The sequence below is a fragment of the Egretta garzetta genome, unplaced genomic scaffold, assembly GCF_000687185.1.
Source record: "Egretta garzetta isolate BGI_Z169 unplaced genomic scaffold, ASM68718v1 scaffold230, whole genome shotgun sequence".
NCBI classification, from domain to species: Eukaryota; Metazoa; Chordata; class Aves; order Pelecaniformes; family Ardeidae; genus Egretta; species Egretta garzetta.
The window spans coordinates 401,462-425,579 of record NW_009258281.1 but is presented as its reverse complement, the minus strand read 5'-3'; the positions used below and the strand labels follow the sequence as shown (position 1 = coordinate 425,579).

At 40.3% G+C, this 24,118-nt stretch overlaps 1 protein-coding gene across 1 annotated transcript in view; it reads left to right on the top strand.

The window, feature by feature from the left end:
• SPAG16 (sperm associated antigen 16) overlaps positions 1–23,698 on the top strand; it is a 416,421-nt gene extending 392,723 nt beyond the window's left edge. Inside the window, 1 exon segment of the mRNA XM_035891998.1 lies at positions 23,499–23,698. Coding sequence (XP_035747891.1) covers positions 23,499–23,698 — 200 coding nt within the window.
• The last annotated feature ends 420 nt before the right edge of the window (positions 23,699–24,118 follow it).

Genomic DNA, 24,118 nt, shown 5'->3' with positions numbered 1-24,118 from the left:
TGCAGTTTCAGCAAAAGCTGTATGTCGACAAGCCCACCAAGTGAAGATTGAGGGGAGGAGAGCAGCCCTGCAATCTCCCAGCATATCCATCTGGGGCTATGCCTGGCATCCTGCACAAACACCCAACTGAAATGACAGAGACTATACCCTGTTGCAAACAGAGACAGCATTACCTCGAAGTTGGGCTATTTCTCTGAAGGTTGCCAAACCCCTCTAGCTCTGGTTTGGTGTACCAACATCAAAGTCAATTCCCAATAAACTTGCTTGTAATGAAAATGCATTCATAAGTGCAAACTGTATCTTTACTCCCTAGAATAGTGGCTCTTCCCTGTGAAATTACCATATTTTACAAAGCAAATGACTCATATCAAGAGCTTTCTTAAGGGCCACTAAGAAACAGATCTGTTCTTAAAAAAATTCTGCCTTTTCATTAAGTAGTAGTCAGGAAAGCTAACTTCAATGCAGACCATTGTCTGCTACTATCTTTTGCCCATCACAGATGGCAGGAGCACATTTGGGACCATTAATAACAGAAGCTGTCAGCAATTCTTTTAATGATATAACCATGCTGCCTCCTCTAAACAGAAAACAACATGATTTGTGTAGCAAAAACTATTGCTCAGTGTTAGGGACATCATCATCTGTCATCTCTGTTTGTTTTATTTCTAAGGGAGCTAATCAGGAAACTGGCAGTGCTTTAAACTACTACCAACTACCGGTCGTCTTCTCAACTTCAAACACCGTGCAAAGCCAGCATTTGTTTTCCCTGCGACTGATCAGTTCTTCTGAAATACATATAAGCTAGGTCTTTGTGTTCAGTCAGTGGGATCCACCATTTGGTACTCTTCATTTTTCCCCAAAGGTCTTTCCGGATCTACTTGGTCCAATTCAGCTGTGGTCTGAGGGGTTCTTGTGTCCTTAGCTGATGCTGTAGTTGTCTCGTTCTGGTGCATTGGCTCTGACACATCGTAAGCTCAGATTTGAGCTTTTCATTTTAACACCATTCTAGACCTTACCATTTCACTTGCAAGACTCCTATCTTGGGTTCAGCCCTTTCATGGCAAGTCTCTGATATAATTCTGGACTCTTGGATTGCTCACGGATTTCTTACCTAGTTTCTGATTCTCCACCACATGCCTGATGCTAATGGGGGAACTGCTTTGCTATGTAGAGTTTTAAATATTTCCCTGAACACAGGCAGGTCAGTGACACAAACATCTAAGTGCTTTGAATTTTTTCCCTTTTTGTTGTCTTGAATCACTGTCAAGGACATCTGTTTTCAGCTTGCTCTGTAGCTTGAACTTCTCCTGAAGTCCTTAGAAATACCGGAAAGTAATGCTTCCTATCTTCAACAAGTCAGAAAATGGTACACTTTTCCCCCTGATCTGATGTTTGTCTTTTGTTTTCAGACATTTCACTGGTGGGCAATAATTTATATATACCTCTCTGCACGCACCTAGAAAACAGTATTGAAGGTACTGGTGGGGAGGAGAACATCAGTAATGATACCTTGCTTATTATTTTGAAGTTGAATCTGCTGGGTTTGTTTCATATTGTTTCCCTTTATCTGAATTTACTTTTGCTAGCATGTTTACCTTTCCTGTTGACAAAATATTTTCTTGATTCATGTTCCTTAATCCTTTATCATTTTCCTCTTATTTATATTAATCTCTGTTTTCTCTTTATTTGTTCTCTTTTCTTTCCTCCTCTTGTTATTTTGCCTTAGCTAAATTCCCTACCTTTTCCTTCGTTTTCCATCCTTTGCATGATACTAGCCACTCTCTTCGCCTGTGATCAAATAACATAATCGTGTTTCCTCTGACACCAAGGAGATAACCCCTTTGTGCGCGTCCTGTTCTTGCTAAGTGATACAGACACTCTCAAGTGATGACAAAAGCCAGCTAAGCGGTGATGAAATATCAACATTTTCTGGCACACTGCTGAAAGCCTGCGTCGAAGAGAGGTGGTGCCATTTTGATTGATTTGCTGGTGGGATCCAAGGGGAGGGATTGGAGCTGTCCAAGTGTTAAGAGTCTTTACCAGCAGCACAGATGACAGACTTAAGACAAGCCCTAAGGAGTATGTCTTTGAAATTTAATAACATAAGAAGAAAAATATTCCACACTTCACTAGCAAATCTAATGCTACACATTAAAAGCATTATGAAGCACTTTTTTAAAAATTTGGTTGGATTTTTTTTTTTTTTTAGAAAAAGGAAGAGAGCTGGTTTACGAAAGTTGATTAAGAATGTGGTTTCCACACTGCTTCATTTTAGAAAATCATGCTGATGGCTGATGTATGTTTTCCGGCACGTTATAACTTTTGAAGTGTATTAATTTTCCCTGCTGGGGAAAATGTCATTCAAGAAGATTGGGGGAGGAGGGAGGGGGCCTGACATCCTTATTATGCTGTCACATAAAGACTACTTCTTCAGACTCTTCAAGGTCTGTGTCTCTGGAAGAGTGACAGACTAATAGGTTCTATTCTTAAATTCTAAGTATCCTTGATAGCGCACCAAGCAATTTATCTTTAAAATAAAAAGTGAAAAAAGTTCTGCTGATACGTAGTTGCAGAAAGTCACTGGGAGATAGCTGAATAAAATTGAATTTCTCCTATCTTGCAAAAATATAAACACAGAGTATTGACACGCTTGTCTCTGAGTGCCTGTATCTTCACAGTATAGGACCAGATGTAATTACCAACTTAGTATGAATTTCATTCCCATCACAGGATCTTGAGTCAGGAATATCATAAGCTTCCAAGCCCGCAAGCAACTGCAGTATTTCCAATGGGAATAATGACTTTTGATGACATAATCCATTGTGGCGCGAAATAAGTTCACATTGTTACATGTACCTGAAGCACAAACAAGATTTAATAACATAGAAATAAATCAAATACAAAACGTGTATTTATTCTCCATCAGGTCCCTAAGGTCAGAAGCTTAACAGCAGTGGGAACAAAGAGATGACTTTCAGGACTTGATGATGCTGGTATTTTGCCTCTGATGCCATAATTTTTGAAGCCAGCCATGAGAATTCAGTAAAAGATTCTAAGCGTGCATTTCAAAGAGTAATAGATAAGCTGGATAAGCATATAAGAAGCAAAAGCTTTGATAGTGAAGGGAATTTTCCTAAACAATTTAGATAGTCAGTGAATTACCTGTTCCTGCTAAATGAATAACTCTTACTTAAAAACATCCAGGTTGGCCCCAGACTGTGCAAACTAGGCAATATAAATGCAGCTCATAAAGTTCAGCCACATACAAACAGGATGAGAAAATCTTTGCTCTTTAAGCAAATTGGATGTATTCACAACATTGTCTGAGTTTTGTTTGGTCTTGAAATTGCAGAATAGATGGGAAGGAAATGGGAATGCTGAATCGTGAAGTGATGGCAAGAACATATGGGCAAACCCATTTATGGTTCATCATTGCGCTTACTTGGGAAGCTGTTCTTCCTAACTCTTTCCTGATTGCGCTTAGCTACTTTTCTAATGGCTAGTATCAATCAGCAAAAATGCAACTTCTCATTCCACTCTAGAAATCTAATGCAGTGGGAATTATCCACCGTCTCTGGAGGAATCCAGCCCACCCCACTGACCTTTGTGGGTGATCCCAGGTGACTGTCATTTTGGATCTTTTTTTTCCTCTGTGACATTCCAGCTACAAATAGAGCTACCTCTAGTTTGTCTTTGCTCCCTGAACCAAATGACATGCTCTCTCCAAAACCTCTATATTAACCAGGTAATGGCTTTGAATTCTGGCAGAACCAGCCATCTCAGGACACGCTTGTACGTAGATGTTTTCCTGGATATTTTTTCCTCATGTTTTGCCTTTCTCCTATGTCCAGCCAGAAGGGACAATTAAAGGTAACCCCTGTTACCTGCACACCCCTCTGCAGTACTCTGTGCCTCACAGCTACCTCTAATTGCCATCCCATCTCATTTTAACCCACATAAAAGTGCTAATTCTAGACTACTCTTTCATTGCTTATTTGCTTAATTTTTTTGACATCCTTTGGTGTCAACAGTGTTCATAGCCACAATGTTGTGGGGCATTCATCAAGAAAAAATTAACTTCTGATTTCTTCCAGTATGGGATTTCTCCTATCCCATCCCTGGCACTGTTGTTGTTGCTCAGAGCCTAGCTCCTGTGTAACCTAAACTCACTTAACCATAGTTTGTTTTAACATTGCCTGTATTTTGTTCTTTCACAAGTGACCTCTTGCTTAACTTGATACACTTATCTTTTATGTCTCCAAGCAGAACTTTCCTCTTCTGCCAGAAACAATTTGAGCAGCTTATTCCTCTTAATTGATCCTACACTACTTAAAAATAATTTACCAGTCCAGATAAAAACAGGTTAATTTGAAATGGTTTCAGGTTTCTATGTTTGCCTTTACTATAAAAACACAGTGAGCTGAAGTTCAAGAAACAATCATTAGTGTACATCAACACATTGCTACTCAGACTTGATTTCTTTTAATTATTGTCATATTTCAAACTTATGCCAGGCTTTTAAACAATGAAAAGACTTTGAAACAAAGAAACTTCTTGCTTTCCATAGGGCAGATTAGTGAGATAGAGCTAATATCAATAAATAACACAAAGCTACTGGGGCCACATTCTGTTTACAGACCACCTAAAGCTTGAAGCTTGAAGATATCAAAAAGGAGACATCACAGAATCACAGAATCACAGAACAGCAGGGGTTGGAAGGGACCTCAGGAGATCATCCAGTCCAACCCCCCTGCTAAAGCAGATTCACCTAGAGCAGGTTGCACAGGACATCATCCAGACAGGTTTTGAATATCTCCAGAGAGGAGGCTCCACAACCCCCCTGGGCAGCCTGTGCCAGTGCTTTGTCACCCTCAAAGTAAAGAAGTTCTTCCTCATATTCAACTGAAACCTCTTATGCTTCAGTTTGTGCCCATTGCCCCTTGTCCTGTCACTGGGCACCACTGAGAAGAGTCTGGCTGCGTCCTCGTGACATCCACCCTTAAGATATTTGTTAGACATTGTTTTACCTAACTGAGATACAGGTGAAGAATTTCAGTGCTTGAGCGTGTGTGGATTCATAATACATTCTGAGAGGCAGTGAGTATAATACTCTCAATGAGGGAATTATACTTCTCCATTTGCAAGCTTTTAATCTTTGCCATATATAATGATACTCTTTTTCATTTAATAATTAATCCAAATAAGGTACAAGTTACTAATGAAAATAAGATTGAAATATAGTTGTGCAGAAGACAAATGGGTATACAAATTGCATATACAGGCAATGGAGGATACTAACCATTTGTAATATGCCCGTGCCTTTCAGAAGAATTAAAGTCTTACTCCATGCGTCCTATTGAGGCAGCCAATGTGATGAGAACTGATTTGTGTAGCACTAAGAGAATTTCAGAAGGAGGTCTTCTGACATGATTTAATGTTCTGAGAAACAGATTCAGTCCCTAATCCTGAATTTGCCATTGACGTCTTCTGTTCATTCAGATCCAATACTGAACAGTTTTCGCTGACTTAAGTTATTTGAATTATGGATATTCAGGTACTAAGGGAAAATGCAATTTTACTTTTTAAGCAGAATCTCTCTTTAGCATCCAAAACAATGGAGTTCTGCCTCTGTGGGGTTCTTTTTTTTTTCTACCCTGATTTCTTTAATTTAGAGAGGATTCTACATTTCTGTCTAAAACTTTAGTCTTTGTGATTCCAGATTTCCTGGAAAGTGTCGGTGTATCTCATACAGGCCAGGAGACACCTGCAGGAGCTATGCTGGTGTTGTGCAAAGGATGGCTTGATTGCTGTTTCTTCTTCCAGCATCTCAGTATCTCAGTTTCTAAATTCCACTAAAAGGGCATCTGAAAAGCCTTTTTCAATTTTGCTGCTGCACATAACAAATTCTTCACTGCAATACCATATCTGCAGATGAAGGGAAGAGTATGAGTATCTGCATGATAGCGAGCGCTGTAGTTGGTGTTCACAAGCCAGCATGTTTTCAGTATCCAACAACTTTGTGAATTTCATTAGCAAATTAAATCCTATTGCATTAAATAATTAAGTGGATTAACTGATGGCCTCCCCAGTTGTTCAGCCACCTCCACGTGAATGTATTCTAATAAAGTCCTGGATCTGTTATGTCTCTGGGATGTGCAACTGATTCTTAGTTAATGCACTCTTGCCATAATTGCTTTTTAATACAGTGGATTAGAAGATTATCTTTAAATTAAACTATTTATAACAACAAAAAGAATCACATGAATTACATGTTAATCAGTAGATTCTAAGAGTTAAATGATTTTCTAATACTAGTTATTACAATTACTTGATGCCTTTAGGACCTCACATTTAATCAGTAGTTTGCCTGTGATTTATTCTGGTGCAAAATCAAAATAATCCACCAGTAGGGATAGAGAAACAGATAATATCAAATTATTTCTAGTTATGGTCATCTGTCTGCTGGAATTCTCATCCTTCTTATCCCAGACATATTTGTTCAGGAACAGCTGCAGTAAATACAGAAACTAGATTTTTCCTTAGGCTGGATCCCTTTTTGAAACTTCTATTTCTTTGCTAAATGATTACTAGCTGCAAAGCACCGAAGTCCTTATTTTGTTTGTTGTCTATGGGCAGGCCAGTGGTACGTCTTTCAGAGAAAGCATCGCTTGTGCAATGGAATTAGGGCAGTTCTTTCTTAGTGCACCAGGGCCAGGGGTATTAACTAGAAATATAACTGAGGGTTGGATGCCAAATCAAAATATCTTTCAGCAGAAGCTGAGACTTTGGTGCCCTAAGTCATTCTGAAAATACCCTGATAATTAGGATGGAAGGTAAAAGAGGTGGCATGGTTGCTGCCTATCGAGCTGTGTTCTCGATGTTGGGACAAAACAAGAATGAACAGTTGGATACAATATAAGAGGCATTTCTCCCCTCTCTCCTGCCTTCTTGATTTATTGCTGACACATTTCACATTTCTACCTGTTAAGCCATCTGCAAGTGTCTGCCCCGGTTCAGACTTCTGAATTTGCAGTAAGTCCTGTGAAAGGCTGTTTTCTCAACAGCCATTACCAAAAGCATGGAGAACATTAAAGAACAGGTGCCTTTGCTGAAGCAGAAGGAACTCTGCTGAACAGCTTCCTGATTGAGGAAATTTGACATCAGTGGCTTCAATTGATCTGATTCAAGCCTTCTGTGTTTTTGAAGAAAGCGTTGGTAAATTATTTGAGTCGTGGAACTTCTTGGCATAAAGACTCCTGGGTGAATCAGGCAAATGAGATGTTGAAAGCTAAACAGGTGGAAAGGAGGAAGTTTAAAAAAAAAAACACTTCAATGAATGAGATGATGTCTTTGGAGAAAGTTTGAATTGGTATAGTTGAGGAGTGGAGGTCATTGAGAGTGGTACAGTGAGAACAGTTAACAATGATGATCCCAGTAGTACTATTTTGCAATGGGGAAGGCAGAATGAGAGAGTGGTACATCTTAGGGAGGACGTTGTGAGAAAGAGCTCAAGGTGAAGAAGTGATGAAATTCTGTATAGCTGGGATGTTTTGATGGAAGGAATTGAAGCTAATGCTGAGGCTCTTGACCTGCTTATTGCTCATAAAGAATAAGGGAGTCTGGAGAAGGCTCCATTATAAGCTATCTGGGTTATGTTAAGATTGGGGCAGACCAGAAGCTTGGGTTGGATGGAGTTTTTGTGGTGAGTTTTCCTTAGAATATTTCATCTAATCTCTGCTTTAAACACACTCCTTGATTTTACAAGCAGAAATGAGAACAAGGAAACAAACCCTTTAAAATCAAGCTTATCAGGCCTTATTTCAGTGTTAGCAGTACTGGCATCTGCTACTGCATTTATATCTGAAGTTAAACTGTTGGCCCTTAGCCTGTGAGCAGCAGTTTATGACCATTCTGGATACAGTTCAGAGCTATGCTAAGTGGTTCCATTTGAAAGACATTTTTCAATTACAGAAAAACAATTTTGGGAAAAGGTTCTGTTCAAAAGCACTTGTTGAAATTCCATTTATGCAGCCTGGCATGGTTGCTTTGGTTATGTTGATAAAGCTCTTGTGAAACCAAACTAACTCCCTGGCAAACATATTAGTACTGCATAAGGAACATAGGAGCTGAATCTGAATCAGACCTTTGGAGTTATATATACATCTAGCTATCTATGGGACTCAGAGAGAGTTTGGATATGAAACTGGAGGCTGTTTTTTCCCTTCAGTAGTTGCTGCGATATAAACCTCAATCCTGAGCATCTCAAGTTTTTGAGAAGATCTAGAACCAGATTTGAACCCTGCTATAAAACAAATATAATTTAATGAAGCTACATGAATTTGCAGCTTTAACTCTAAGGTAGATCTGAAGGCTCAGTTACAGTGGGAAGAAAGAATAGACACAATAAAAGTGTTGTCTAATGGAAGTGTCAGATTAATTTAATCATAGAGGTTATTAAAGTTAATACAAATGTTAACTGCATTATGGAATCATCCTTGCACCTGGAGAATCCAGATGAAAGAGATCTGCATCCCTGGGAATGGAATCACGGGACTACAACAGAGTATTTAAAACAAAAGTTCTCCCAATGTGGAGGAAGACAACCTAACCCACAGTTTCCTTGTATAGAAAATAAGTTCCTGGAATTCTGCCTGAAGATCATTCTTTCTTGTTTACCAGAGAAGAATGTTTAGAGGCTTTGTATATAAAAGAAAAAAGACAGGGGCTGGTGGTTTCTTTGGCTAGGCATGGCTAACTCTGTCCCACCATATAGCCTAAGCTTTTCTTGGACCAGTACCTGGGTCTGTGTGATGTCCCAAAACATATGTCACTGAAAGAATAAGACTTGTGCTTTGACAGTGAAAATTGGGCATTGCAATAGCTCTGGTTCCACACAGGACTATGTCAGTACAATATTAATAAGTAACTTCCTAATTAAGAATAATAAAGAAGGCATTTAAAACAGCATTTAAAATTTGCATGGAGCAATAGAATTTATAAGTGATTTTCTATATGATCATTTTTTGTCCTATCAGAATAGTCATTTAGGTGATTTAGTAATCCACCAGGTTACAGAAGCCTAGCTGCATTAATATGCTGGCTAGAAAGCTAAATGAAGAAGATTTTTTTAGAAATCATCAAAAGAACATGTAACTCGCAGAGAAAAAAAGTGCAAACCAATGGTTCAAGTGGGAAATGTGTTAGGAAAAGAGTAGGTTTTGTATGGGGGCTGGGAGAGGGGAAAGGATGTTTTAGCCTGATGAATGAAATGATGGGTGGGTAACTGGAAATCATGGCTTGCAATGGGACCCATAGGAGACAAGATGAAGAATAGGGAGTGTGGAGCAAACAACTGGACTGATGTAGAAGATGAAGGAGGCCATGGAAGAACCAAGAAGGCTACACTGAGAACAACATCTGCAGGTAGATGTAGAGCTTCAGTACAAGAAGAAGGAAAATTATTGATGGAGAAGGAAAGGAGCTATTAAAGCACAGCATACATTTTCAAAGAAAGGGAGTACAGTGAGTTGCTCACCAGGACCTTTTTGGGGTAAACTGGAAGGAGACAGGAAGCTTGCAGGAAATTACATCATTAGGTATGAAAGATATACATTGGGACTTGCATTCTATTCTTCTAAGATCTCACAAGCTAGTATTACCTCCTATTGCTGCAGGTTTGCCAGAATATAAAAGTAGAAAAAGCAGTTACAAAAGATAATACAATGGTGGAGAAGACAGCAACCTTCCCTCTTTCGGAGACCATGACAGCCTAAATATTAGCTGGAGCCATCCAGCAAATGAAAGGTGGATGCCTCTATTTGACAGGGTTGCTTTGGAAACCTGGATTCAAATGAAAATCATATAAACTGCCTGTGCTTATGCAGTCCTAGGAAAGGGATGGATTGGACTACAAAGCCCTGCCTCCATCATTTTATTCTGTAACTGGCTCTCTGAGCACAGGAAAGAGCAACTAACATCTCTAAGCAATCAGTAGAATTGCAAATGGCAAGTTCAAGGAAAAGGAACACGGTTCAAGGCACATTTTATATCTTAACTTGATACACGAGAGACTACTCGGGTCTAGTAGGACACTTTCATTTTGGAAACTGTTACATGTCATGGACTTAAGCTTGAAAGAGCAGGCAGTTTGCAGGGTCTGAGACAAACTCATTCAGACTTGACCTATGCTGGCTTCTCAGGCAAGGGATGAATAATCCATAAAGAATTAAAAATAGTTTTTGGCTGTGAATAAAAGCAGTAATGTACCAGTCAGTCCAGGACAACGAGTGAAAAACAATTCATATATTTCAGACGCTTAAAGCATAGGAGATGCCACAAAACAGTCAAAAGTGTTAACCCCGCTTAAAACCTTGGCAGGGAGCTCTGTAAGGAGCTGCATTCAAAGTACCATAAATCTGCAAAAAGTCTAATGTATTCTACAATGAGCTTTTTTGGGTTTTAACTATCACTTACCTGTAGTATTACAAGATATTTTGTGTATACCCAAAACTATAAGAACTATATTAACTCAGGATTCCTTTTCAACACTCTCAAGCTACGTCCCATTACCTCACCATAGATTTTTATTGGATGCTATCCAGTGATTCAGTATTAGTGTCATAAATGCCGTTATGACATACAACATTTTTTACACTCGACAGCAGCATTCATTACTGTAAGCAATAGCAGCCAGACCGCATTTCCTTACAGTATTTAGCCATTACTTGACAAGAGGTGAGAGTAATTTGGCAGTCAGCGGGAGTGGAGCAGCCCAAGGAAGTGACACTGTGTGTTATCTCCCATGGTTCAGTTGGTGCCTTGTGTGTACATGTAAGCCAGGAGATGTTGACTTACAGCAGTAAACACTTCTTTTATTCCTTATGCTTTTTAAAATAATGCCTAGAGGCTTCACTGGGCAAGCTGTAAGAGTTCCTGCCCCAGTTGGTCTAAGGAGACAAGCTGAACAAAGTAGTGTTATTGTCTTCTATTGCAGATGGGGAGCCAAGGCACAGGGAGATTTAGTGACGTGTTCCATCAGGGAGCAAGGCAGTTATTGGAACTGATCTCCAAACTCGTCCTGCTTCTGCATCAGCCACACATCTGTTGATTCTCCACTCATGTTCTTGCAGGGTGTTCATGGATTCGTGCATATAAAAGTTAGTAGGCTCCTGCAGCAAATGTTCTTTGGCAATTAAAGTACTAAAGACCTAAATTTTTGTTCTCTTCTCTGTGAATAGAAACTCAATACAGTCACGTGAAGCTACAGAAACATCAGCTATGGTTTCTGGTGGCTTACCTGACTCATACCACCTGGAAATTATGTGCTTTGCTTATCACACTCTTTAGTTCTTGCAGTGGGGTTTCCTAAATCCATTGACGGTGTGGCGTCTGTGGAGCCATGCCACACAGTGTGATTAATATGACTGCTAGTAATAACAGACACTGCTTCATCTCAGGGCACGACCCTGATCTGGGGGCTATAAAATCATTTTACCAGCTTTTAATTTTTTTTTTGATGCAAAGTGGAATGCTAAAACAGGAAAAACTAAAAAAGGCCTATCCCAGGATAACTATTAGCTCAGGACCTCGTTCATTCAGAGTCACAGGGGGACAACAGCAGAGCAGGAGCAGGAATACAGATACCCTCCTACCTGTGAAGTGAGTGCCATCAATACTTAAAGGCTGTTGACTGTTCTGGTCTGATTTACTCTTGTTGTTCTCTCGGTTTCATTTCAATATTGAATCAAAGGAGTTTTTCATAACAGAAAACTTACTGCCCACAGAGCTCATCTGCTATGTTAGTACACCCAAAGACAAAACGGTCCAGGCACAGAGAGGTTTATTTTAAGCAGCTGAGTTTCACCCACGCCTGTCACTGAATAATCGTTACACCTACTATAGCTCCCCTCTCAAAAAACCCAAAAAAGTCACAGAAGAAAGTTTAACAAAAAGCTATATAAGCTTCGTAAAACGTAAAGGCTTCATTTTATAAATATAACTCCATGGGTAAGTGAGCCAGCTAACCTCTACGATAGATTTATGCCAGCAGCATTTTCTAGCATGGGACTCCAAGGGCATAAAAGTCAGGATTTCAGAGCAGTATAAGGCTAATGATTAAAGTATGTTTGATGGTAGTCACAGTAACAGCACCGAGCAGGGAAGCACCCGCCTTTCTCTTAGGTGTTCTGACAGCCTGATATTAAAGACCTGCAAGTGTCAGAAGATGTAGGAAATCAACTGGCCTCCTTGACAGATTTTACAGCATAGTGTTTGTGCTGTCAAGGCAGTGAATATGACAGCCCTGAGAAATGACAGTAATAGGAATGTTTAGGTAGGGGAACAAGCCTAATAGAGATGCCGCTGTTGACAATAACATGCTTATGTTAAAAGTAGACTCTTTGTTTGAGCTTTTACTAGGAGAAGATTTTATTAAGCCTGTTTTCCTACTTCTGTGTTTTTGTTTTGTTTTCAGAGTCTTCCTGTGTGACTGTCTGTTTTTACTACCATAGCAAAATACTATTTAGTTGTAATGTGGAAGAAAGATATAAGTCATGCTTGTAATGTTCTGTTTCACTTAAATTATCATGATAGTGTAGGCAACATCTGAAGGCTGCATTGATTAGGATTAAAAATCACTATTTTTTTTATCCTGAGAAGTTTATAAATAGACAAAAGAAACCAGCTTAAGAGTTGGGAGAGCTGAAGTTTGAGAAGATTAAGGATGGCATTGAACCCACGTATTTGGCTACCTAAAAATGAGGTAAATTGTTCAAGCTAGGGATGGGGCTACCTCTGGAGAGGGGGGACCTGCAGAGCACATTTTATTCCACTCATCTCTTTCCAGTCATGATAGAAAATGCCCAGAGAGCAACTACAGTCTGGGCCCAGAAGAGTCAGGAGGGTAACCTCAGGCTACGCTGGAGGCACACACAGCACAAACCAGGCTCAGCTTTCCCAGCCGCCTCATTTGCTTGACAAAAAACAGAATCCACATACATTAGATCATCCTCTGAGCTTGAAATAATAATGATAACAACAAACTAGCTTTAAGGACAGAACAGAAATGTTTCCTGATCTTACTTGCTTAGAAAAGACTGATGAGTGCAAGAAGCATTAGGAATCAATGGTGTTTACCCAGAGCTTCTGCTCTGATCTGGACTCATAAGGACACCGAACTTTTCTTTAAGGATCATGTTCTGAGAGAAAACATTTAGGCAGAACATTGTGAAGCAAAGCAAGATAAATACTATTTTTCCTCAAAAGTGCTTTTTCTCTGAAGTAGTAGTTTTCATGACTCCTGCTTGAACTCCAGAAGTAAACTGAAGTTCGGCTTCCAGGTCTGCACGGGCAAACCCTTTTGTCTGAGTCCACCTTCATCTCCAGCTTTGATCGCCTGCAGTGGTTATTAGCTGCGGTGTATGAGCTGGCTCTTAGAGTCAAGAGATTTGTATAAAAAAGGAAGTGCTAATTACAGTCCGTTTCAATAAGCTTAGAAATATAGCAGAGACAAGTCCATTATTTCAGAGTTATTAGGGTTACAAGATGTTGACGATGCACACAATCTGCTTTGTTACCAAATGCTACTTAAATTATGGATTGTTGCCACAGCATGAGAGTTGCACCAAATGATTAAGACTTGGGTTTAATAGGGGTCATTGCCTATGTCAGGCTGACTTTCAATGGCATTTAAGGGCCTGGAGATGCATACAGGTGCCTAGCAACATTTTCAGAAGCTCTGGTACACACAAGTCTGCCAGCAGTGCAAATTAGGGGACTTCTTTTTAAAATTTCTTTGAGGTGCTTGTTTGCAAGTTTTGAGTTAATCTCACCCCACCTCAGCTGTCTGAAAATGAGCTATGCAGGGTCCCTCTGTAGTCAGTGCACAGAGACGATCGCCTGCGATAGCTGTCTGAAAGAGGCAGGGTGAGTTCCTTTGAAAAAGAAGTTTTTCTCACTGGTAGCTGCAGAAGGAGCCCAGAAGAACTAACTACTCGTGGGATGGCAAGGTTAGATTAGATGAATCCCGCTCTGTGTCAAAAAATGATTACGCATCTGGTCATTCCTTTAGAGTTAATGGAAAGGATGATGCATATGCTGTCCAAGGGAAAAATAAATCATTCTTCACATCCTGGTCTCATCTTCTGTAACACAAGCATATCCATCTTATCGTTTCAGAAAGGAAGGAGGATCAAAGAGGCTTTAACTGAATGACTGCTGCAGGCATCTGAAAATAGAGAGTGGGGAAAAGAGAAAGAATAGAATATTAATAAAAAGGTTATCTTCTATTCTCTGAATGCTTTTAAAACGCTGTTTCCATTAGTCAGAGCTATGTTCCTGCATACCTGGAATTTTTCTTGTCTTTATACATTGCTCAACTTCACTGAATTCTTAAAAATGAGACATACTGATGCCTAAAATACATACAGCTGCAGCCAAGTAGGAAGTTCAGAGGAAAGCATATTTTTGCACCCAAATCTATATTCAGGGACCTCACTTGTAGCAGAAACAAGAATAAATTTCAATTTGTGGTGACAGCAGTTTTGCTGTGACTTAATTTTTCTAAGTTAACCCATCAATAAGTTTTATTTTTCTTAATGAAAATTCTTATTTAGCAGAAGTGCAACTTTTTTTCCTCTCAGACTCTTAAACCACCAAGAAACCAGCTAATGTATTATGGAGATAATATTACACGCAGCTATGCTGCTTCCAATATCTAAGTTTAACAGAAGAGAAAAGCTTGTTCTTCAGAGTAAGATTTTAGTGGGAACCTTAATCGTGCTCTGGAGCATTTGCCATCTCATAAAAAGTCCTTCAGAAAGTTTATTGTAAGCAGAGCTTCAGCTTGGCAACTCCTGCAGATAATTTTATGGTGATTTATTCCTTTTTGAAGATCACCAGATGATACTGATCTTTACTCTTTTCCTCCATTGCTTTCCCCTCATGCAGCATTTTAAAATTCGACATTTTTGTCATGTTGTTGCCCTGGGCAGCACAAGCACGACTACAGCAACAACATTACCGATGTCACCTTCTCTGAAGTTTCTCAGCCAACAAGTGTTGAGGAGGTGATTGCTCTGCAGAAGCTCCAGGCAGCTCCACATTGATGCAGCATTACTGAACACATTCCCCTTTAATGGCGATACAAAACCAAAATGCTGCCTTTTGGGATTTAAGATTTCGGATGAGCTCAGTGGGACCAAGATCCCACACTTGGTAGCAGTCCAAGGATTTTTTCCAGAATGCCATCTGCCTTGTTCCTCACCTTTTTTTTTTTTTTTTTCCTCTGGGTAGATTCACTTGGAGACATAGACCTACATGTGCCCACATACAGATATTCTAGGTAAGACTGAAAGCTAGACAAATGTATTCCTATCGTATGCACAAAAATACTCTTCTTTGGTAGAAATTTTCATGAAAAAAAATCCAGTCCTGGACAGAAGATGGAGATTGTTGTCCTTTTATTCTCAATATATTATTTTTTAATATATTCTGAATATATTCAAGCATGCCTCATTAACACATCCAGAAAGGTTTTGACATCTTTAAGCCTCTGCTCCAAAAGTTTCTGCTTCAGTACTTTACGGTTTGTTTTGAAACTATTTTGAAAATCCCAAAGGCTACCAAAAGGCCAACTAAAATCTAATACAAACAAGCTCAAGTCCAGCTGAAAGGTAGCTTTACACTAATGGTCTGGATCTAGAAATCCTTATAAAAAGGCTTTAAGTCCTTTTATATAAAGGATTTTCTTCTATCAGATAAGTGCTTTCTTTGCTCTGAGTAACTTTCTGGTGATTTTTTTGATTGAAAAAGGATTTGTCAAGTTCTGCAATCTGTTTAAGCTCTGGAAATGATGCCCCTTCATCTAGGTCACATTTTCCACACAGTAAGAACAGAAGTCCTCTTCTTCCCTTGGCCAAACATCACTTCACACCTTTACTCTTTTGGGGGAAATACATGAGGCCATATCCTGCCTCACACTCAGATCTCATCCAGGACAAATCTCTATACACAGATTTTTTAAAAGATAATAACTGTATTTCTATTAACACCCTATCTGCATAATTTGAGCTTTTCTGTGTTCCTGGGGACTCACCTTCCACTTTTCTAAGTGTCTATTGAGCAATTGGTGTAAGAAAATTCTCTGCATTTACTTTGCTGTTACTATCTTCTTCTAATACTTGAGTCTAGGAAACCTGTATTATATGCCCCTACTCAGTCTATAAAACTGCCTTGCTCTTTAAAAGGTCTGTTAGTGTACTGCTAAAAGCCAAATAAAAGTGAATTTGTTCATTATAAGACCTTGTGCTGTAACTCATTATTGCAATAATGAGTCTGTTTGTGATGCCCTGATCCTACCATAATTTAAGCACATGATTACACTGAATTGAATGACTTCACATGCATAAAGTGAGTCACGAGTTTAAGTGCATACTGAGATGAGCTAATTTTCCCTAATATACTTTGCCAAATCTCCATCTATTTAAATACTTCTGAGAAAGGAAAAAAAAAAACAACCACAACTCATTAGAGAATGACAAAGGATTTTATTTTGGTACCAATATATTAAAAACCTGTATCAGCAGATTGTTGGACCTCTCCTCTTGTTCCCAGCTTGTCTTTTGGTCTCCTTTACTGAGAATATTTAGTAAATTCCTGCAAGCAAATTACAACCTGCTCAAGATTATTATTCTATGCCCTCTTCCATGAAAGATCTAAACAAACACAGTGGGAAGGCAAAGGGAGGAGGGGGTTGCCATTATTTCCAAGACAAGAATATTTAGGAAGTTTTATTCACTTTTGAGAATGGAGGACTTATAACAATGTCAAAAAAGTGCATTCCTAAGCAAAACATAGTGTACATTTGGAATACAAGAAATAATTGCTATATTTGTTGAAAGCTGTTTACAGAACAAAAAAAAAAATGTACAACATCTATCGTATGGTGAAATCAGTTGCTTGGTAAATAACATTCTGCTTGGTGTGACAGTAATGAAGAATTTTATCTACAGCCACTGCAATCATAGTTTGCAGCATCTGTTAAGCATTTTCTTTACTCTTATTTAGGCAAGCACAGTAACATTTGCATGAAGATCCTTAGATCTGTAGTGTTTGGCAACATTTCCATCTGCCTTTCTAGCCCCCTCAGAATGATTCCTCAAAATTAAAGTTTTGACTAATTTCATACCAAGGCAAAACCGTGGGCCAGATCATGAGCTGGTGTAAAGCAACTTGGTGTTTTCCTCCCATTTCCCAGGTAAGGATCCAAGCCACATTTCTCTGCAGCACAGGTGATGGCAACTCAGAAGCTGGAGGTCATACGGCCACTATCATGCCATGCTGTGTCCAGGCTGAGAAGCAAGTTGTGTTGGCTGGGGGGCGGAGGGGGGTGCACCGAAACAGCTATACTGCACTAGATGTGCTCTGTGTATCTGAACGAGCTTTCTACAGGGAGCGCTACCTGGTACCTCTACATGGGGTAGTGCATAGACATGACTTCAAACCCAAGTCCTCTCCTGCTGCCAGGATGCCCATAAAACATTTAACTATGGCAAGGCAGTTTGATCATGGCTAATTAAGTTTATAATCATCTGTAGCCTTGTCCTCCCACATCTATTTGCTGTATTTCTTGTTGTGGATGGATGGTTGTTTTTCAATTATACTTAGACTGCAGATTATTCAAAGCAGGGACCAGGTATTTTTGCCTTTTACACATGGCCTGAGAGGTGCCCTGTTCCAAGGAGACCCTCTAGGTTGACTGATTGTCGTGATGATGCAAATGGTTGCTGCTCTAATAATGACAAAATATCTTAATTCAGAGAGAACGTAATCCACTAGGGCTGTGTGATTCATAATATTATCTTGAAGAGAGATTCCTTTAAAAAGGGGAACAGGAAAGAAAACGTTTGGTGCAATGTGTTATGTAAGGAATTAGTAGCCTTTGGTAAGCAAGGCTTCAAAAAAAACCCCTTCTCTTAAAATATATTTCATTGATTAGCAATCATGTGCCCAAAATAAACTAAATTACATTTTGCCTATTCTTGAATAGGGTTCAAAAGTTCTGAGTAATGGCATTGGTTGAACCATTAATGTAAGTCCTTAAAATATAAGTAGTTTCTTGATACCTTCCACTTTGGGGCATCTTTCCTTAAAAAACCCCACACAACAAAACCAGATGCTACTCTACGTGCATAGGAGAAATCAATGGATGGGATCAATATTCCCTCCACAGGTAATAAATGCTGAGAAGCATTTCTGTCTATCTAAATTGATCCTAGAGAATTCTTTAAATTGGTTCTGATGTGTATAAAAATCATTTACCTATTGATCAAAGCTTTTCTTTCTTTCTCTCTTTGATATGTTATTTCATCTCTGCCATTGGTAATGGGCTCAGGCTTCTCTATGCAGTTATGATAAACAGGATTTCTTAAATTCATGCAAGATTGCCATTTTAATAAAACAAGAAGTAACTGGGTTTGTGTCTTTGAAGATGAATGCTTTGCTTATGGTTAGGAAGTGCACGTATTTTCAAACTGGGAAAGTTACTATATCTGAATTACATACAAGAAAGTCTAAAATAACTGCCGTACTTTTGTTAGAAGCAATTGTCCAAGTCCAGCACCTCAACTAGTCTGTTTGCTCTGAGAGCAGGAGCTGCTGGAACAGACAGGAGAGTTTCCAATATTTCACTGTTCTTGTTCTGCTCTGGATCTGAGCAAAAGAGTTAATGTTAGCTTCTGAGTCTATGGGGAAAAAAAAAATTCCGAGGTAACAAACAGTGCTAGTTATCAGTGTGAATGTCAGCCTCATATGCTACGGTAAGATGTGGAGTTTGTGACTTTTGTACAATACTATTTTATTAACATTTAAGCTGCTAGACTACTCTAGATGAAATCTTAAGGCTTTGGCCAACATTGTTGATTGACTGTGAGCCTAACACCAGTAAGCTGGTCTGCTTTTTAGGCTTTCCCAATCCAAAGATGTCACTGTTTCCAGCTGTTTGGACGCACAAACAAATAAAGCAGTACTTAATGTGATCTTGGCAAGGTTTCACTCAAAATTCATTTTACAAAGAAGACGGTAATCACAGCTGTGATTTCTGTTAGGCTCTCACGGAATATAAATTGTCAAACTGTCTTTGTTTTGTTCCCTCTACCCCAAGTAGCTTTGTTCCATCAACCCAGCAAATTAATCTTGTCTAGTTTTGTCTTCTGAAGAAATGCAGTAACAAATTAGATTGCTTCAACATACCAGCACTATTTTAAATTTACCCACCAGTTCAAATAAGGAGATGTATTTCATATTGTATTCACATGAGTGGCTTTGGGTTTGTTAGTATTTACATAAGTATGCAAAGTTCCTTGCAGATGAGAAAGAGCTTGTTGCTTACTTATATGTAACCTAACTGAGCTTCACTGAATGCAATAACTTTGATTTTAAGCTCACGTGTTAGGCCAGTGTGGAGACTCCAGTAAAATGACTTCTTTTTTTTTTCCAGATTCTTGCCTTTCACACTTCATGGCTATGGCCTTTCTTAGGGCCGTAACTTTACATACATTTGGAAAATTTAAAGGCCCAGATTTCCATACAAGATAACTCATTTTAATTACCCCATTCTCCAAAGTGGGGTACATGTCTTAAAAGTAATCGCATCTTTTGAGGTACTAATTGATTTTAGGGTTCAGTTCTGGTCTCAAAACAATGTAGGGATATGGTTTTAGTATCGGGAATAGTTTTTCTAGAGGGACATGAGTGATTTTTATTGTTTTGTTAAGTACAAATGTGTTTCCAGCCCAAACAACAGCACTGCACTTGTAATTAATCAATGCCTAAAACCAAGAGCACTGCCAGTCTGGAAATGGCAGCCTGGCAAGGTAGTGCGCATGAGATTAGGAACAGAGTTTTTTCTCTGTAGTACACTGGGACTGGAAACCTACAGTGGTAGCTTACTCAAATGCTGGGGAATAAAAGGGAGCTGAAGTGCACTGATCGCTCAGAGGAAATTCAGTTTTGCCCAAGTAGAAAGGTGACTGTTCAGAAATACCACGTCCCATGCTGTGCTGCTGACAGCTTCTCCGGCTGCCTCGCAGCTCCCAGGTTAGCTGGAATTCAGACCAGCATTTTGATGGAAACCCCGTTTCATCCATGCTGCCTGGGTGGTAGTTTGGGGTCTGGCTCAGCTCTGGATTTCTCTGTGGGTCTCCAGGGAGGGAAACAGCAGTGATAACCATGGGCTGTGTGAAGCTTGAGGTTTGCATATGGAGAAAGCACGATCAGGCAAGTACATTTCAGTGTGCAAATAGTATTTTCTGGGGTGAGTTGTCATCCCTCTTAATGATTCCTTGCACAGACATTGTTTATACCTTTCATAGCCTTTGCTGCCTTCCTCTCTCTACCTTTTCTAACTCACTGCATCCTTTTTGAAGCAAGTGACCAGATGGTCAGAGCTTATGTTATTCTAAGGACATAACAGGGGTACATCAATAAAATTAGTACCTATGTTCTAGCAATGGGCAACAGCAAATCAGCTGTAATTAGTACAAAGGCTACTACTGTAGGGTCTCTTTTTCATGGCAATGTGCTTTGTCATCACTCCTGTCTGCCTGTTTGAGGAAGAAGGATGAGCTCAGGACTGGTGTGGGGCCAGCCAGAGCAAAGCTTCATTTTAGCTCCCTGCGTTGCCCCTCCGGAAGGTGCACCAGCAGATCCAGAGCGGGTTCTTTGGAGCTGGAGATCTAGAGGCTCTGAGATTTAGAGGTTGGAGTCTTCAAGGCCTTGCACCTTCTAAGCAGAAACTGTTCATTTCAATGCAAATCAGCGTAACCGCCGTGTTCAGTGAGTTTGCACAGACCAGCCCCACCTAACAGTTTGGTCAAAGGTATGAAGAAAAATTTATCTCCAGGCTTTTATCTTCCCTCGAGTGTTGTATCAAAGTGCCTTTGTGAATGTACAAGTAAGTAACCTTCATAAAAGCAGAGCTTTGCATGACAATTATGTAATAGTTTTTGTTTGCTTTCCTAATTGGAGAACATTTTGAAAGAGCAATAAACCACAATTTGTTCCCTCTTTCCAAAACGAAACATCTCCTTTTGGAAGGAAGGAGGGAGTAAATTTACATTATAATGAGCAAATTGTTATGAGCGCGTAGATCAGTGTTGACATAAAGGGTGACGGAAATGAGATGTTCTCATCTGATGCCTTCCCCTCCCCTTTCGTTCCCCCTCCCACGGTTTGCCTGTGCATCCTGCTGCCTCCGAGCGAGGAAGTGGCTGTACTCACAGTCAACGATAGTAACACATGATAACGCAGCTAAAAAAAATTCGTGGGAAATGAATCCTTCTTCACCGGGGCTGCCTCATACACCTAAGCCCTTGCCCCAGCGAGTACTAGCGATGAAGGCACGTGCAGTTTACTACTGCACCTCCTAGCTAGTTGGTTTTTATTCTCCCTCTCTATTTTCCTATTGGTTTTGTCATTTCCTGATGCTGTCGGAATGTTGGCATGGACTGATGGGATGAGAGAGCTGTTGTTTTGCTTCAGGCGTATGACTTACCTAGCAAAGAGTTTAGAAAAATGCAGCGTTGGGATCCACTCCTGCCCTGCTGCCAAACTGGGGTGTGTGTGTGTGAATTAGGCATTGGAGCCGTTGTCTCAGTTGCCAGTCTGTCCTGCCCTTACTTTCTGGAAGTGAACTGCAGTTGTCCAAATCTTTTCTCCTTCCCATCCCTCTCTCTTTGTAACAAGGGGGTTTGTTACTGGTTTGGAGAAGCTGAAAGTGACATTAACCCCCTGCCCAGCTGTTGCGGTGTCAGGGCTCCAGGCAAAATGGCATTTGTTTGGCTCCTGGAGAAGTCACCCCGGCGCATGCCTGGCGAGTCTGGCTGCAAGTGAAATCCATATGCAATGCTTCTGTCAGCAAAGACTTGCTGGAAGGGAGTTTATAATAAATATTCACATCTGCTGCTTTGGACACTCTAATCCATCCTACAGATCTTTGCTGTGTCAGGCTTTGTTCTAGATGAAGAAGCCGGCTAGTTATAAAGGTTTGCAAATAGAGCATATTTATCATGGTTAGCTCTACTTTCTAGTTCCCTTTCTTGCACAAATACCCATGACCACGCTAAGCATAACTTGTGATTAAATATTCTTGGTGCATTTGTAGGGTGTTTTAGCCTATGTGTTTCCTGTGATAAATGGAGAAAATGGCAGTTGTTTACTTCCCGGGCTGTCAAATGAAGCCATCGGATCTCGATGAGCAGAGCGAAGAACATCATTGTTATGAATCAGTTTGAATGTAGGGACAATATATTCCCGGGATAAATTATACATCGCATAGGCACACCCAAGGCCCTGTGGCTTGCGTATTATTAACGTTAGGACAGATTCCTCCATACTAACTTCTGCTGGGCAATACTTGCTGAATAACCTGCATGCCTAAAAATAGCAACGTTATCGCCTGTTTTTCATAATCTTCCCAAAAATTATGACCTTGGTGACAGATTGACTTTGTCGGTGTCAGTATTAATTATTCCTCCACTGGTGATGCCTTTGCTTTCAGAGGGAAGAATCCTGATACACAAAAGGAGCTGTAATAATTTGGAGGGTATATTGAACTTGCTCATAATAGAACAAGGTGTTTGACCAAGATCATGACTGGCAGTACAATGATCCCGTTGTTGGGAGGGCCGCGTCAGCTTTGGAATGAACGTATCGATCCTCTATTTTTTTCTTTTTATGTGAAACTCGTGATTATTATAGTAATTTCTAAAAGGGGAGAGTCTTTATCTGGTGGCTGGATAAGTAAAAGGTGCTTCAAAGGTATTGCTTACCAGCTGTTACCTCTGCTTTTATTTAAGCAGGAAGGTAATAAACTTATAAACACATTCTGCCTCCTTGAGAGTGATGAAAACTGAGTCTGTTTGGTTCATAAATAAGCAGATGGAAACTGGGAACTCCTTAGAACCTTTTTTAGGTTTTCTTTTATTTTCTTCTACTGTTTGTTAGGCCCAGTTCTGTACTAACAATTCCACTATGGTTGTTTTTTCCATAAGGATATAAGGGAGCAAGGCACTCAGTTCAGTTATGATGCCTGACCTCCCTGAATTTCAGTTGAAAACCTGCATTGTCGTTTCTTGCAGTGCTGTACAAGAAAAGCAGCGTTACGGGTATGGTCTGATGCTGATACCTCTGCGTATCAGAAGAGCATCTACGTCTCCAGTGCTCTGCCTGCGTGTCAGAATCTGGCCCTGAACAACTGCATCCAAATAAGAAGTAAAATAGCTGTGCTCCTGAGTGCCCGGGCCTCCAGATTCACTCAATCACTCCGAAATCCAATCTCATTATTATTGATCTGCCCAACTTTCTGATGATTTATTTACCTTAGAAAACAGCAGTATGCAAAATGTGGGTGGCTATAAAGGAACGATCTCAAAACTTCCCGTGCCGCTCGCTCTCTCGCGCTTTGCCTTTGCAAGCCTCGATAACTTTCCTTTGAATTTCAGGTCGTATCGTGGCTCTGGCGAGCAGCGATGGATCCGTTCAGGTTCTGGAAGCGGAGCCTGGGCAGCTCTCCAGCCTGCGGGGCCACGGCGGCCAAGCGCAGCGCCTTACCTTTGGTCACAGGGCCGAGCAGCTGCTTTCCGGGGGTGCCGACGGCGCGGGTTGTCTCTGGACCCGAGGACCAGCACGCAGCTTAACGTAACCTTAATCTCAAGGCGTTACAGAAAAAAAACGGTTTGACAACACAGCAACGAGGGCTTAGTGAAGCGTTTTCATAGTTAACGTTTGCAGTGGGAATAGTCGCCCGAAAGGAGTATCATTCTGCATTTGATCCAAATAAAATCCCCAATTCCTCCCTCTTTCTGTGTACACTCTGTTTTCCCCGACCGTCAGGAACCTCTCTTTTGGTGGTTTCTGGAGAAATAGCTTTACAATGACGCCTAATGACAGAGCAGACGAATTGCAAGGAGATTGATTTTTAATGTAACACAACCCGAGACGCGAGCGCTGGGCGCCCCTTCCCCACCGCCAGCCTGCGGGAAGATGAGAAGTTTTACTCATGCAGCAAGGGGGGATTTTTTTCCTGCAGCGAACCCCCCGGGCGCCGCCAGGGCAGCCGGAA